General features: G+C 31.2%; 1 protein-coding gene across 3 annotated transcripts; it reads right to left on the minus strand.

Moving 5' to 3' along the window:
- Positions 1-5,858: 5,858 nt before the first annotated feature.
- On the minus strand, positions 5,859-18,066 carry LOC108337757 (LEAF RUST 10 DISEASE-RESISTANCE LOCUS RECEPTOR-LIKE PROTEIN KINASE-like 2.3). 3 transcript variants are annotated; one of them, XM_052880062.1, is made up of 5 exons: positions 17,251-18,066; positions 16,071-16,118; positions 14,156-14,188; positions 7,989-8,012; positions 5,859-7,246 (listed from the first exon to the last, which is right to left on the minus strand). In XM_052880062.1, the coding sequence occupies exons 1-5, from the start codon at positions 18,008-18,010 to the stop codon at positions 5,985-5,987; spliced, it is 2,127 nt and encodes a 708-aa protein (XP_052736022.1). In that variant the 5' UTR covers positions 18,011-18,066; the 3' UTR covers positions 5,859-5,984. The 3 variants fall into 3 exon arrangements, with proteins under 3 accessions (XP_052736022.1, XP_052736021.1, XP_052736023.1); XM_052880061.1 differs by having other exon boundaries at positions 16,071-16,142; XM_052880063.1 differs by lacking the exon at positions 16,071-16,118.
- Positions 18,067-18,338: the final 272 nt, after the last annotated feature.

The following is an 18,338-nucleotide window of genomic DNA, read 5'->3' on the forward strand; positions in this document are numbered from 1 at the left end:
AAATCTACTGAGTTTTTCTCTGAATGCTGCCTGCCATTTTATAGTTAAAATTCTGAACGTAGTCTGCCAAAGATTTTGTCTTCTCCTGTGGCCACTCCTTCTTTCAACCGTATTCCAGTTTCTTGTCTGGCAGCCTAAATTCCTTCACCTTTTGTTTTTGTTCCCCTAGCTTGCTGACTTCCTTCCCCTCCTAACCATGCCAAAGAAATAGGGTGGGCCCTCTATTCTTGTGTCCGTTGCTTAGGCTTCTTCTTTTCTTCCCGTGGACTCCCACTCCAAGCTGAGGATCAAATCTTCTCCTTCTCCATTCACGTCCAGCCCTCTTGGCAAAAGAAAAGTTGCTTCCCTTCTGGACCTCCGTGTGAAGGCTCTTTTTGCTGCACCTTGAGCTGCTGGACTAAGAACATCATAACTCTTCTCTTTTCGGTAGCTACTCCCTCTGCTGGACTGCAACCAAGTTGCTGGAATGGTGGAGGATGCTGGACTGGTGCTCCAGCCGTGAGCTTCTTTTCCAATTGAAGATCTAAAACCAAAAGCTTGTGTGAAGTGGAAGAGATAGTTAAAGAAAATCTGCACTCCAAGCCTCTCAAAAACCGTGCTCACCATAAAGGAAAACAACCCATTCTTCTCATTAAATCAAAACGTTCCAGCCATGCCTCCAGCTCATAACCGTGAACTTTCTTCTCCTTTAACGTGGTGCTTTCTTCAAAACCGCATGGGTTTTCTTTCTCTAACACCAAGGCCGTGTGCTTCTTCCTCTTCAACGTGCATTTCTTCAAACATCCCAGCCAAGATTCACGTTCCACTCCAAGGTGATGGCTGTTCCAACTCCAAGCTGCTGCCTTTGCTTCCAGAATCAGCCGTGACTGTGGCTGCTGGACGTGTTGGACTCCATGCTTCCAGCTGCAGGTGGCTGCCTCCATCCGTGTGTGCTTCTTTAATCCAAACAAAATAAAATGAATTTTGTCTAAAAGCATTTAAATGTGCTGCTCCAGATTTGGACTTCAACCACCGTGCTCCCTCCATCTCATAATGCTCTTTTTTAATTTGAGAATAATATTGTGGCAGCCCTATCTTTTTATTAATATAATGCACCCAATTCTGCCGTGTTGGTTCCCTCTTCATTTCCACTTGCTTCCAACAGGCCGTGGACCTACCTAGTTACGAGCATGCTTCCCTCTTTCATGAAAGGTGAATGCCTTCCAATCTCCACATATGTTGATGCTTGTGCTGGCCGTGAGAAACAAGCCATGCTTCTTAATTCCCCTTTCACGTGAAAGGCCATTTTGGAGCATTATCATTCTTTCTTTAATCTCAATTGTGGGCCATGGAACCACTTCCCTTAATATTAAACAAAATTCAGTACTTTGGAACTCCTCCCATGTGTGACGTGTGCTTCTACCCAAGTGGTGGTCCCTTCCTCTTTTATTCCATATCATATGACAAAATGAAAGGAGAAAACCGTGAGATTTTTGCAATGTGGTCCCCTTCATCATTTTATGTTTGCCAACGTGACATGGACAATGGCATGATATTGTCTTCCAAATTATTTTGATAAAACCGTGAACTCTTTTCCTTCAATGTGTTGAAATTCTTTCCTCCTTATGTGGCAGCTGCATGGGGCCGTGTGGTTTCCCTTCATAATACCAATCCAAATAGAATTCAGCATTGCATTTTGGAGGTCTTGGACGTGAACTTGCAACATGTGATTTTTGGTGTGTGCTTGCCACATAAAAACCGTGAGTTCCCAAGGTGGCTCTCTTCCATCCAGCTGCACGGATTTTCTCCTCCTAAACCAAAGAAAAGAAATCATCCAACAATAAGTGGCGACTCCCACTTAAATTCCAATTGGTCATATGTTGTGTATGTGAGTTCCAAGCCAATTTTACTACTAAAATTGTAAGGAATGAATGACATGATCTTTCCTTTCTACGTGGATGTTTCTAACCATGCACATCTAATTTTTAATCAATCCAAACAGAAATTATTCCACCTCAAGTTTACACGGATCAACACACAGATTAATTTAATGCAGCGCGGCTTCGACTAGATAGCATAGTGTGTAAATCAATATTTTTCCAAATGTCCTAAAATATTTATAGAATTTTCCTTGCACTCAATAATGTAAATAATTAGTCTCAGATAATTCAAGTTAAGCAAAATAAGAATTTCTGATCAAATTAAGCACAATTCAGAAAAATGTGAAAATACTGGACAATTAAGCACAATTCCCTAATTAATTCTAGTACAATAAACTAAGTGTAGTGAAGAAAATAATGATTCATCAAGGGGTTGTAGAAGGCATGGGACATTGTTTTGGCCTTACCTTATAGACATGCAATGCATTTATGACAATGTCTTTGTACATTTTTCTCATGTGTGGCCAAAAAAATCTCTCTTGAAGAATTCTAAGAGTCTTATCCACTCCAAAATGGCCTATAAGACCTCTCTCATGTGACTCCTTGATGAGGAGTTTCCTATGGGATCCTTAAGGCACACATAATTTTTCCTCTTTGAAAGGGTACCCTTTGGACACATAGAACCCCCTTTGAACCCTATTTTTACAACATGGAAAAATGGATGTGATAAGTGTGAAAAAGAGTTATTTTTATACTTATAAATGAGCTCAATCTTGTAATTATTCATGTTGTTCCTCATTGAAAAGTTGTAATAGGTAGTAGATTGTTATGTAAAATATTGTACAGGGAATGGTGTATTATTTAGACTCTGTCAGCCAATTTTCGCAAAGCGAAAGCCAAAATTCGCACTGCCAGAAGAAGTAAATTCGCATAGCGCACCAATACCTGTGCGCTGAGCGAATAACATCAGTTAAAGTGCAGCAGTTAAGAAAATTCGCATAGCGCACCAGTACATGTGCGCTGAGCGAATTAATGAATTTAAGTGGCTTTAAAAGACGTGACAGAGCGACAGAACCAACTTCTACGAACAGAAGTTCCGGACAAAAGAAAGAAACGAAAACATCTCAAGAACTTCCGGAGACTACTTCAAGGCATCAAGACACCATTTTTGCAAGGGATTGCTTCAAATGTGTACGTTTAGATGACTAGGAGTAGTTTTTCTTTCGTTGGAATTGGATATAATGAACTCACTGTGATGTACTTTTCCTGTTCAATATATTGTTGTTCGTTCATGTGCTCTTTCTTGAATTTACTATCATTGTATGGAAATATAATGTTATTTGAATGTTTCTAATTACTGGAAAGTAACTTTGAACATGGACATAGATAGAGCACCTAAGTGATTTGGGATCTAGGGATAGACTCAATAACTTGGTCATTCTTGACATCGGACTTAATGCAAATTGTATGTTAAATTGACTAAGGGATTAACATTTTGATATATTAATTTAGAACTAGTTGCTAAGGGATTAGGACTAGTATGCCTTGATGTGAATGTTTGAATGAAATAATGATATATTGTACAGAGTTGTATATTCATATGATTCATGAAACCCAATTCCAACAAAGTTTCTTTTAAATATAATTCCTTGCACACCAACTGTTTGATAAAAATACCAAAAAGAGTTTCTTGTGTTTTTTGTACACTTTGATGTCTAATTGATTTATAAAAGGAAGAATTGTCATGTGTTGCACAAGTCCTTGGGAGAACGAAACTTTGAACTTACTCTATATTACTTGGAACGATTTGGTATACTTGCCAAAAAGTTATCAGGATGAAAAGAAATCATCTTGTTCATACATTTGACCTATGTATTCAAATCCTAGAGTATGGGAACCAAGTTTGGAAAAGAGATTGTGCCCCCTAAAGAGGGCATCCACCATAATGTTAGACTTTCCCTTATTGTACTTGATCACATAGGGGAATTGTTCTAGATATTCCATCCATCTTGCTTGCCTTTTGTTCAATTTGTATTGTCTCCTCAAATCCTTGAGTGATTCATGATCACTATATAGTGCTCCCAACTTTGAAGGGACCTAACTAAGGCATACAACTCTTTATCATAGGTGGGATGGTTAGAAGTAGCACCATTAAGTTTTTCACTAAAGTAGGCAATGAGGTGGCCATCTTGTAACAAAACTTCACCTATTCACGCCACTTGCATCATATTCTATCTCAAATGTTTTGGAAAAATTTGGAAGAGTTAGAAAAATTGCATTGGTGAGCTTTTCTTTTAGTTGCTTGAAAGCCAACTCATGTCTCTCTCCCCACTCAAATTTTACATCCTTCTTCACCAACTCGTTGAGTGGTGATACTATACTTGAGAGAAGTTAGGTACAAATCTAATATAAAAGGAGGCTAACTCATGAAAACTCCTAACCTCTCCTACATTTTCGGGATTTGGCCACTCTTAGATGACCTTCACCTTGGTGGGATCAACACGGACTCCATGCTTATTGACTATGAAGCCTAAGAATATAACACTATCCTCACTAAATGTGCATTTCTCTCTATTGGCAAATAGGTGGTTGTCTGTTGGGTAGTTCGACAAGTGCACCGAATTGCTTCAAGTAATAAACCATGGTAAGACCATGTATCATTTTCCCAAGAGACTCGTAATACTAGATAATTATGCGATTAACAACTCATATAGACTCAAGAACGTAACATCCATTTACAAGCATGTGCAAGAAATATAAATTTACACATGGTTGGACTTTAGTGTTTGAAGACACTTAGAAATGGAATAGACTAGAAATGGTATGAAATGACATTGCTAAGGTTAGATTTCACCTAATTCACTCTTGTGCATACACAATCTCATCTCATCTCCATCAATTTATTAAAGTCAATCCACAAAAACACTCTAGCCCTAATCCCTTAGGTGAAAGAGCCTAGGTTTTACCTATTAAACTCTAATCCCTTGGAAACTAGTGCACTAACTCACCTGCTCTCCTGGAAACCATAACTCTGCAAACGTAAAAATAAAAATCAGACCCAGAACATAAGTAAACTCAATCCACATGTCCCATCAACCAAATCAAGCATCAAGACAAAGGGTTATGCAGAAGTGGCTGAAGTGCTTTTAAAAAATGAAGAAATTCAATGTGAAACAAAGAATTGTTGTTGTCGACTGATAAACAAAAGCAAATATTGCATAAAATATTAAATGAAATGGTAACCTCGACGATTCTCTCCTTTTACTCGTTCATCGTCGTCTTTATCGTCGTCACCCTAACCATTATGTATTGTTATCGAGCTCAACGAAAGACAATGATAATTGGAAAATGTTAGGTTTCGTTTGAGCTTAGGTGACATAGAAGAATACTTTTTCGTTCATGTTTTGAAAAAAAGGAGATGAAGGGCTAACCTAGCCCTAACCCTACCAACCCACCTCATAAGGGGCTTGGGGGGGGGGGGGGGGGGGGGGGGGGGGGAGGTTTTAAAGAAGCCCCTTACTCTGTAGGTCACAAAATTGGAGCTTAACACTTAAAAATGTCAAGGTTGATCCGTGGGTTAAAAATTAAAGTGATAGCTCTAGTAATGTCATTTGAGATGAAATGGATTTGAATGATTAATTTTATTTCACGCTCATAAAAGTTTTTATTAAAATACGTTATTATTAGAATGAAATTAATATAAATCTAATTAAAGTAACTAATTATTATTGATTTGATGACTCCTAAATTATTTGGTTACATTCAAATATAATCTTTCACTGTTACCTACCTTACAACACAATCTCAATTATTCTAAAATTTAGTAGAAACACATACAAGAAAATATATCTGTTTAATTATTTATTTTAACTAAATTTAATTTCTCATTTTTTATCATATTTATTATTATATTCGATTAAGTTAGGTTTATATATATATATATATATATATATATATATATATATATATAATAAACAGATTGAAAACTTTGAACAAATGTTTAAATTTGGTAAATCATAATATTTAAAATATGAAGTATAAAACAATAAGAAATAAGTCACAAAATATTACAAAGGAAAAATGTTCAAAGTCAAATAGTTGGATGTAAATAAATAATTTACACTATCAAATACTTTCGTCTAAGGTAACATTAGAGGCAATCTTTTCTTCACTGGATAAACTTGAAGAACCAACAAAGTGGGACAATGTTGTTTGGTTAGAGAATATTCTTTCACCATCTTCCGATGTGTCATGTGGATACAGAGAAGGCTTTGGAGGTAATTTTAGGTTTGCAATGTCTCCTTCAAGCATTTCCACTACTTTATTTATGGAAGGGCGATCATTTGGTTTCAATTGTATACACCAAAGTGAAACTATGATCATCTTTTTTACAATTTTGTTCTCATTCTCGGTGACATCTTCCATTTCTATATTTTTTCCTTTGCCAAGTTGATCATAAATCCACAAGGGAAAGTAAAGTTGGCTTGAATGCTCTGCATGGAGGTTTAGGTTTTTCCTCTTGTTTGCTATTTCCATCAAAAACATTCCAAAACTATAAACATCAGACTTATGTGATATTCTTCCAACATTTTTATAAAACAACTCTGGAGCCATGTACCCAATTGTTCCTCTTGTTGCTGTCATAGTCACAACACTTTTATCTGTTGAATATAGTTTTGCCAATCCAAAATCAGATATCTTTGGGGTGAATTTTTCATCAAGGAGGATGTTGTGGGGTTTAATGTCAAAATGCAAAATTTGCATCTCACATCCATGATGTAGATATGAAATTCCACGTGCTACTCCAATTGCTATATCATGTATTGTGTCATAGGTTAAATGTAGATTTCCTTCTTTAGAAAATATAAACTTGTCAAGAGATCCATTAGACATGAACTCATAAACAAGGGCACGTTTTGAGCCCTCAGCACAATATCCAATTAAATGCACTACATTTTGGTGATGTATTCTTCCAATTGTTGCAACTTCGTTGATAAAATCTTCTCCTTTACCTTTTGATTTTCGTAACACTTTTATAGCAACACATGGTCCACTACGCAACTTCCCCTTGAATACAAAACCATAACCTCCTTCACCCAATTTTTCATTGAAACCTCTGGTCATCTTTTTAATCTCCTTGTATGAGTATCGAATAGGCATCAAACTATTTTGCTGTAAATAATTTTCAATATTTTCATATGCTGAGGAATGTCTTCTTCTCCACTTGTATACCAAAAAAACAATAAACAATATCGTGCCAACAACATATCTAACTATGAAGTATGGTATAACATAATGTCCCAACGCAAATGAATATCCATATGTATATCCATATTCACTTCTATCAAAATAAGTTTGAACATTTTGGTTTTGTATTGTAAGCAATCCTGTGAATTAAAATAACTAATGTCATCAGGATGTAATAAAAAAAATAAGAAGAAATATCTTGACACCTTTATTGAGCTAAAAGATAACCACTTTTCAACTTTTTTATTAATTTAATAATAATAATAAAATCGATAAATTTTTATATTTATTTACGTTTATTATTGTTATTATATTAATAAAAAGGTCGCTAAATCTGTTTAAAAAATATAGTTGCTCACGTAATTACTCAATAAAACAAAGAAGAAAGAGTGACTCTCTTACCACGTATACACATATTGCTATTTTTAAAAGTATGTTATTATAAGTGTTCAGGAATCAAAATCATAGATGTCATCAAAATAAAAAACTAATAATAATAATGTGAAACTATTATATAACAATTTTGGCAAAAATAGTTTGTATAAATAATATTAGTTATATTTGGAAAATTTTCTTTATATGTATTCTTACAAAAGAAAAATAGAAAGATAAAAAAGAAATCATATTATCTATAAATTAGAAATAAAGTTTTAGAAAGTTATATAAAAGAAGGTCTACAATTTAGTTTATATATAAATTAGTTTTAACTTTTAAGTAATTTAATTATTTTTTTTTATATTTTTTCAAATAAATATATTATAAAGAAACTTGTTCCATTATATTTATTATTTATAACATGTAGAAATAGAGGAACGGAACCCTGTTATAGAGACAGTAAACTTTTCTTTTCATTTTTACTTATATAGAAATGGAGGAACTCACCATTCCTGATAGCAAAAATAGTGTCTGCAAAAAAAAAAGATAATCTTTGAGTTAATAAATGGAATGACAAAATCAAAAGTAAAATATTCTTTTATATAAAGGGTCAAAATAAACGGTAATAATCCAGGGAACAATTTGGTATTTTACTCATTTTCTGAATTATGTTATATATCCTATAGTAAAATCTTTGCTTAAAATTGTTACAGAGTAATCCATACACTTATCTGGATTAAATTAATGTATACGAATACACATATATTTGCTGATAAAAAAAAATATACATATATTTAAGGAGGAACATATGCATGATGTCGCTGATGGAACAAATATTACCGTTAACCACTTATAGTAGTACTGTTTTACATGACTGTTGAAATATGAATTTACTTAATATTTTAAACTTAATAAAAGCAAGTTTAAAACCTAACATCCCTCAAATCTAACTCCCTTTTTTATTCATTACATTCAAAAAAGTGATTTTGGTTTTCCAATTTACTGAAATTTATAATTTTCTAAATCTAGTTTTTAAAGACAAATTCGACATTTTAAACTAGCTAAAACTAAAGCACGATTTTGGAAATTTGAATTTCTAGTTATTAGAATAGTTAATTTGTTGATGATTACTTTTTAGTTTCAAGAATGATTGATTTAGACATGATCTTGGGGTTTGGGGATTTTAAAGTTTTGAGAAGGAGGTTAACAGGGGAGACACAAACACTAATAAGATCTAAGCCCAACCACATAAGGGATTGATATCACTCTCTACCCAACACCTTAAGGCAATTGATTAATGTGTATTTCATCTTTATATACTGCTCTACCATCTCATTTCTATCCAATGTGAGACTTAGACTCACACTTGAATTCCCAACAAAATTTTTAGTTGGGCAAGAAACGCTGATTCTAATACGTTATTTTAGTTATTTATGGGTTTCTAAGATTAAGGTTAACTTTATCGTTAATTAGAGATGAACCAGATCGTTAAATTGATGCATGTAAATAGAAGTTGATCTTACCAAGATAGAGTTATATTTTTAGAATGCCTATGATTTTCTTTCATGAATTGTTACTTACCTATAACTATTATATATGAGCATGTGTGGATATGGTTACATTAGTTGTGGTGGATTGAATGCTTTGGGCATGTTGCTTGATGAATATGTTTATTATGTTAAGTCATATTGTTGATGTTTAAGTATGTTTGAGAATGATGAGTTTCTTGTGTAGAATCTTAGTGGATTGGTATATGTGATGAATATGGGTCTTAGCCAAGTTATGAATGAGATTTATGTACGCTGGCCCAGGGAAGCTCGTTGTAAGAGTGGTGGAAAGTGACATCACGTACTTGCGTGATGAAGCTCCCTAGGACAATGGTGAGGATAACACTTCATTTGCTCAGTAAAACTCTTGAATAAAGTGGTGAGAGGTGCATCGTGTACTTCCTTGGAGAAGCTCCCTAGAAGAGTGGTGGGGAATGACAATATGTACTTGTCCGGTGAAGCTCTTGCAAGAATGGTGGAAAGTGACACTATATATAGGTATGATAATGTGTACTTGCTCAGTGAAGGTCTTGAATAGAGTGGTGGGGGTGACACTTATCATTATATTTTTATGTGCCAAGATGTGGTTGTTGATTGGATACTCAGTTTGAGATAATGTGTTGATTTCCTTGAGTAATGTGATAGTTGATTATGGGATGATTTTGTAGATCAATGAACTAAAATTGATAGTTTGACTATTATGGGTGAATCTTATGATGGTGTCTTTATCTTATGTTTTATTTAGCTAGTTTACCCTTGCATTGTTTGACTATTATGGGTGAATCTTAATATAATTTTACTTATTTGTTTTGTAATATACTCCCTTTTTCCCTTTAATGCAATTCGTTATGTTCCTTTATTTGTTTATGGCTTATATTAAGGGGAGTATTCTTTTAGGGGAAGTGTCTTCTTATACAACTTTTTGTTAAGGATGAAAAAAGGAGAAGAAATATTTTGTTTAAAAGCTTTAAAATGTTTATCTCTTTTCTGCTAATGCTTTCTTCCTTAAGTTGTGTATGAGTACAAATTATGAATATAGGTTACAAAAGACTTTAAACCAAAGGAGTATTTCATCATCATAAAAAGTGGGGAGATTGTTAGCAAAAAGAGGAAGCATTGAAGTTTTGATGATTCCAAATCAAGTCTCAAGAACTCACATTATAAGAAGACCTTCATGAAGACTTATTTTATGTGCTAAAGATTTTGTAATAAGAAGTTTTTGTATAGGACCTAATGTTTTTTTTGATTCCTTATAATTTATGCTTTAATATTCGCTTTTTAGTCAAAAAGCTCTGCAATAATCGATTAGCTACTTAAGATAATCGATTATCATAAATAGGTTTTTAAATTTTTCTAAAAACTTTAGTTTAGGCTCTAGAATAATCGATTACCAGAGAATGATAATCGATTATCCATAATCGATTACGACTTACCATAATCGATTATCACGACTAGCTATTGGAGTTTTTTAGCATGTTTTTTACTGTTGTGAATTCATTAAATGCATAATCGATTATCTTATTTCGATAATCGATTATCACATGAGAGAAAGCTAACAATAGATTTTTGGAGGTGTCCTTGAGTGTGGTCTTTATAAAGATGTTTTAGACTCTCATTCTAACACACAACTACACTTGTTAAATTGAGTGAAATGTGACATAGGGTTTGTGTAACCCTTGTGCTTTGACTTTGAGAACTTGGTGTTGGTATAGAGCGAGAACTTTCACCAGGATTGTGATTGAGTGTTGTTGTTGTTGCTGAGTGAAGCTTGTCATCCTTTGTGAAGATTCAAAGGAAGTGTTCATTCTTCATCAAACATTCAGAGGAGGTGTTTATCCCTTATGATTTTTAGGGGAAGAGAGTATCATCTCTTGGGGTAACAAGAGAGGTGTTTCTAAACCCTTAAACTTGTTTTTTTTTTGTGATTGTAAGGGTTTATTGGTTTTATGTTAATGGATAGTTAATCTCTGTTTGGGGTTAGGAATTGGACGTAAGATCCTTGTGATATGAACCAGTATAAAATTCCTTGTGCAAATCTTTGTTTCCCTACACTCTTTATTGTTGTTTATATTATTTGTTAAGTAAATTTTATAAAGAGAGAAGAAAATTATTTTTCAAAGCACAAGAAATCAATTCACCTCGACATCTTGATTTTTGTCCAAACACGCAATCATTCCGCTGCACCGCTCTGACAGGTATACAACACAATTTTTCTGCTCCTAGAACTCCTCAACAAAATGGTGTGGTTGAGAGAAATAATAGATTACTAGAAGAACTAGCTAGAACCATATTGAATGGACCTTTATTGCCAAAATACTTTTGGGTTGATGTTTTCAACACAACTAGTATGTTTTAAACAATTTGTTGATTAAGCCTATTTTAAAGAAAACCCCTTATGAGGTTTATAAAGGAAGAAGGCCTGTCATAGCTCCTCTAAAATTTTTTTGTTGTATATGTTTTATTATAAACAATGACAAAGAAAAACTTGGCAAGTTTGATGCAAAGATGATGAAGGAATCTTTCTTGGTTATGTTTCAAATAGTCATGCGTCTAAGGTATACAATAAAAGACTCACGATTGTTGAGGAATCTATGCATATTGTATTTGATGAATCTAAAATTGCAAGATCAAGTTTTTTAGAAAAAGAGAATTGAAGTTATATTTGAACCATCTTGTAGCCATGAACCAATAACTGAAACTCTTGTTCACACAGCTTGCCTAAGGATTGGAAAAATCTTAAAGGACTATCATTGGTGAAATTGATGAGGGAGTTTATACTAGACTCGAGCTTAATAATTTTTGTGAACATGATGCCTTTGTATTACACGTTGAAACTAAAATCGTTAATGATGCATTGAGTGATAATAGTTGGATTGTTGTTATGCAAGATGAACTTAATTAGTTTACTAGAAATTATGTGTGGTGTCTAATTCCTAGAAGTAATTATATGAATGTGATTGGCATCAAATGGGTATTTAAAAATAAAATGGACGAAGATGGTACTATTGTTAGGAACAAGGCTATACTAGTTGCAAAAGACTATAATCAAGACGAAGGAGTTGATTTTGATGAAACACATGCACCTGTTGCTAGGCTAGAAGTTGTTAGATTGTTATTAGCATATGCTTATATGTGTAGTTTCAAATTGTTTCAAATGGATGTTAAAAGTGCATATTTGAAAGGTTTCTTAAAAGAAATATTTGTATCACAATCACCTGGTTTTGAAGATCATATTTAACCTAATTGTGATTTCAAATTGAAAAAGGTCTTGTATGGTTTAAAACAAGCACCACTCCGTGGTATGAGAGGCTAAGCAATTTCTATTATTAAAATGGTATATTAGAGGTGCTATTGATAAAATACTCTTCATTAGAAAACATGAAAAAGTGTAGGTTAATGACATAATCTTTGGCTCCAATAACAATTCCTTCTGTGAGGATTTTGTTTCAGCTATGCAAGGTGAAATTTAGATGTCCATGATGGATGAATTGACTTACTTCTTGGTGCTAGTTAAACAACTAGAACATGAAATATTTTTAAGGCAGTTAAAATATTGTTTTTAGTATTACAAGGAAGTTGCCACTTCAATAGCCACTAATTGCTACATGGACTTAAGCGAAGTTGGACAATCAATTGATGCAACTAAGTTTAGAGGGTTAATTGGTTCTTTACTCTATCTAATTGCAAGTGGGTCTAATATACAATTCAGCTTCTATTTATATGTTAGATGGGATGAATAATCCAACCTCTACTATTCATTTATCTTCTAGCTTCTATTTATAGCATTCTCGCCTTTATCATGTTATTTTATCCTAGTTAAATTACTTAGTCTCCACTAGAGTTTTGGGTAAGTTACAAATTAGTATAATTTTTAATGTTATGGTTATAAACTTGTCAAAATTATCGTTTTACCTTTTACCAATAATGTTTCTACCTTTTACACATCTTTTGACTTGATTCATTATGATGTATATGATTCATCATCATTGGTTCCTATCAAAGGGTGTACAATACTTATTATTATTGGATTTAATTTACAAAACATTATTATGAGTTTTTTTTGTGTATATCTTATATTTTATATTATGCTTAAAACTACACATAGTGTTACTATTAAATGTTTTATTTATGTGATTAAATAGATGGTGACTAGCTACATGTTAACTATTTCATAAGATATTTTATACTAATACTCCATAATAGAATGAAGTTGCTGAAATAATACATCACCACAATCTTGAATCTACTCATTCTTTTCTATTGTATGCTTGAATTCTCATTGAAATATGGAATGAAATTATTATTATTGTTGTTCATGTAATATGTCTCCCTTTCAAAAGTTCTATGGTTATATTCTTGATTACTCTTCCTTGACAGGTTTTGGTTCTACTTGTTTTGTTTCTCGTTCACAAGTAAAACACTATAAGTTTTCATCTCATTCTATAATATGTATTTTTCTTAGTTATTGAGATGGTCAAAAAGATTATAGTAGCTATGATCCTACCAATCACAAACTATATGCTTCTTGTTATGTTGATTTATTTTAGTACATTACATTCTATTCACTTCCTTCTAACTCCCACAATTTTACAAAGTTTGATTCCAAAAGTGATGATGATGTTGTTGTAAATAATCTTAAAATTGAGAATTATGGATGATATTCTACTACTGCAATTAAAGAAGTTCCATGGCTTCTCAAGCACATCTTCTGATTGTTGATTGTCCTTGTCCTCAATATCTTCCATGTGTTTTTTTTTTTGGAAATTCTTATCTTTTGAATCATTGTTCTCAATTATGACTATTATTACAAATCTCCACAAATAATATTTTATATCTAGAATACAAATTTAAATTTTTGATTAAAAATCATTAAAATTCATATTTTATAAATCTTCAGAAAACACAGTATAAGTCACATTTGACAGAGAGGAAAATAACCTTTTCGAAATGCAGGGGAAAGAATATTAATCTAGAAGACAAACATAAACAAAATCAATATTTAAATTGAGATATAATTTTAAACATGAAAAAAAAAATTAGCTAATCTGATAGTTATAAAATCAAAATTAGTTGCTAGTATTACGTACCAATTCAAATAGAGGTAATCCAAATAGGTAGAATTCTTACCTATTAAAAGTTCCACCGGCCGAACCCACCGCGCTGTTTATCCAAAAAAGGAAGAGAGTATCAGTATCAGATAATCACAACGCTGAGGAAGACAGCATACATAATTTCAGAAAGGTAATGTTCAAAGATGTCTAAATGCTTTTATTTCTTTTTGAACAACAAAAAAATGTTTTACATGAGGTCATGCATAATGAAGGTAAAATACAGAAGTAAAAAAAAAACTAATAAATTAATTTTTGTTTTAAAAAAAACATTTAATTAATAGAGTGACTCTTTATGGATAATGTGGAATGGAAATCTATGACTATAATTATACACTTTTGAAACTTAGTTTTAGAAAGTGTCAAAATATAGTTTTTAAAGCAGTCAAAACATGTTATAATAGATAAAAAACGGTTTTTAGTGATAATCAGTATCTAACCTAATTTATATACGGAGTTAATTGAATAAATACTGGCATTTTTTTAAAGCTCATGCTAGACATTTGAGATCTCAATTAAATTGACAGTTCAAAACATGTCTATCATTTGTTGACACAGAAAAACGTATTAAAAAGAAATAAAAGAATTAATAAGCATGAAAGACCAACAAACAAATGAATTTTTTTAAAAAAACTATACAAATATGAAAGATGAAACCTATTATATGAAAAAAAAAATCTAAACTCATAACTCATGGTGTATTAGGGTGTCAATTTATTTATACCGTGGCAACCCTCCCGAAAATTTTGAAATACTAAAATTTCATATTTCTATAAAAGTATAATCATTTTCTTAATTTTCATCTCAAAAGTTTCCTTTATAAGAAGTGGTTAACGAAAGAAAAATATTAATTTCTTTTAACATAAAATATCAAATTAATTATAAAGACACTTGTTGATGTAAGAATATTATAGATTGGAGAAAGATTATTGTTATAAAGTTTGAAATTTTGAATCCAAAACGAGTAAACTAACATGACTATAACTATAAAAATAAATACAATAAGATATGTCAATAAATAATTTAAATCTGGCTAAAGATCACAAGAATTACAAAAACTATACAAAATACTTACCACATATAATTGGAATTTTTGTGTATCCCAAAATAAATTTGCTAGGGCATGTACTTTTGTTACTATAATAAACATTTACACAATTAAAAGTTTAGTTATTGTAATAATTAATAGTAAAGAACGGCTTCCAAAACATTAAGGTAAAATTGTAATAAAATTTATAAAAAAACAAGTAAAAAAGAATTATTTATTAATTATTAAAGATTATATCATTATTGTTAAAATTATAATGATAATTACAGAAATTAATTAATATTTTTTACTTTATTATGTCCAAATTTATTTTTTTAATCAAAACTATTAAATTTTGGTGGTCTACATTTTTTTATATTTTTTAATAGAATTTTTTGTCATTTAATATTTTTTATTAACTAATGACATGACTTTTATATTGCTCTATCATTTGGCTTAATTATCTTGTTATGTTAAAAAATGTAAAATTTTAAATAATAGTGTACTTAAAGAAAATAACAAAAATTTTATTGTTTGTGATATCTAATCGTTATACATTTTATAATTTTTTTGTCATCATTGCTAAAGACTAAGTGACTGTTATTGTCTCTACTATTAATTTAAATGATTTTAGTAGAAATAAAAAATCACTAATCATATTTTATTAAAAGAAACTCACATATTTTCTAATAAATAGAAACAAATAAACAAAATAAGAAATTAATATAACAATTAAGTCATTTAGTTAATAGAATAATTAAACTACATCAACTCAATTAAAAGATATAATTTTTTATGGAAAAAACAATTGTTTTTAATACAGACTGAAATAAAAAAATTGAATATTTAAATTATGCGAAATTTGAAATTTAATTAAAACTAAAACCAGAAAGCCTTTACGTCATACCTTGATTCTGGCATTGAAGCTTGGAAGAATGGAAATAGCAGTCATAATCTGAACAAATATGAAAGATCAAACCTATTATATGAAAAAATATCTAAACTTATAACTCATAACTCATGGTGTATTAGGGTGTCAATTTATTTATACCGAGGCAACCCTCCCGAAAAATTTGAAATACTCAAAATTTCATATTTCTATAAAAGTATAATCATTTTCTTAATTTTCATCTCAAAAGTTTCCTTTAGTAAGTGGTTAACGAAAGAAAAATATTAATTTCTTTTAACATAAAATACCAAACTAATTATAAAGACACTTGTTGATGTAAAATTATTATAGATTGGAGAAAGATTATTGTTATAAAGTTTGAAATTTTGAATCCAAAACGTTATTATAATAGGGATTTTTGTGTATACCAAAATAAATTTTCTAGGGCATGTACTTTTCTTACTATAATAAACACTTACACAATTAAAAGTTTAGTTATTGTAATAATTAATAGTGAAGAACAGCTTCCAGAACATTAAGGTAAAATTATAATAAAATTTATAAAAGAACAAGTACAAAAGAATTATTTATTAATTATTAAAGATTATATCATTATTGTTAAAATTATAAAGATAATTACAGAAATTAATTAATATTTTGTCATTTAATAGAACCTTTTGTCATTTAATATTTTCTATTAACTAATGACATGACTTTTATATTGTTCTATCATTTGGCTTAATTATGTTGTTATGTGAAAAAATGTAAAATTTTAAATAATAGTGTACACAAAAAGAAAATAGCAAAAAATATATTGTTTGTATTGATATCTAATCGTTATACTTTTAATAATTTTTATGTCATCATTTCTAAAGACTAAGTTACTGTTATTGTCTCTACTATTAATTAAAATGATTTTAGTAAAAATAACAAAAATCACTAATCATATTTTATTAAAAGAAACTCACATATTTTCTAATAAATAGAAACAAATAAACAAAATAAGAAATTAATATAACAATTAAGTCATTTAGTTAATAGAATAATTAAACTACATCAACTCAATTAAAAGATATAATTTTTTTAATAAAAAAACTGTTGTTTTTAATACAGACTGAAATAAAAAAAATTGAATATTTAAATTATGCGAAATTTGAAATTTAATTAAAACTAAAACCAGAAAGCCTTTACGTCATACCTTGATTCTGGCATTGAAGCCTGAGGCTGGAAGAATGGAAATGGCAGTCGAAATAATATGAACAACGATCATGACAGGCGAGACGAATCCATGAAAGCTGAAATCCATAAAGTAGCGCTTTGTGTATGATGGCATAGGAATAATTATTTGTGTCCAAACCCCACCAAGATGTGGGAGCAACCAGCTTTACTTCACAACCAACTTCTAAGTCCTCTGCTGATAGGTCACCAGCAAAAGCGTACATGTAACCCTTGGACTCCCAATTCACGCATCCACCAGCACTCACATACTTATGGTTCCCTCTCACTCCATGACTACAATTCAAAAACACTATATACTCGTACAAAAACTTTATATACTCGTACAAAAACTTATCACTATCATCAGGCCAATCACGGTACCAACCAAGGTTGGGGGGACTCAAGGCGTAGTCAAAATCAGTGAAATTGGTGGGAGACAAGAAATAGCGAGGAAGGGAGCAGTTTGTGGGTTGAAGTCCAGGATCCGCCACTCGGATTGTGAAATTATTGTAGTTGATAGCCTCCACACGAAATGTTCCAGAGAACAGAGATAACACCGTTATATTGTTTTCACAAGATAACTCATACCGACCGCACACTTTTGGGTCTCCTTTCAATCGGAATGGATAAGATATGTTGGTGATTTTGCCACAGGAAGAGGGGGAGCAACCATCTCCTCCATCAATTTGGTGGAGTAGAAACACCAAAACTATCAATGATCTCTCTCTCCACATCCTCATGCCTAATATCTCTTCTGTTCCAACAATTCTACGGTCCGATCCAAGCTCATATTTAAAGGCCAGTTTCACAAAGTTTCAGGTTAAATAATAAAAATATTGTAATACTTAAATAAATATTCAATATTTAAAATATGGAATTGGTCAACCATCAAGAGATGCTCGGAGTATCTCTCTCGAAATATATTTTATGTAATTATAATTTTAAATTTAAAAAATAAGTTTTTAAGGCAAAAGTTTAGTACTTTTACCTATTTTTTATAAATTAAATATATTTTTTATTGGGACAAGTAATTTTATTTAACCTAATTAATTAATCAATTTTATATTT

The sequence above is a fragment of the Vigna angularis genome, chromosome 7 (genome assembly GCF_016808095.1).
Source record: "Vigna angularis cultivar LongXiaoDou No.4 chromosome 7, ASM1680809v1, whole genome shotgun sequence".
NCBI classification, from domain to species: Eukaryota; Viridiplantae; Streptophyta; class Magnoliopsida; order Fabales; family Fabaceae; genus Vigna; species Vigna angularis.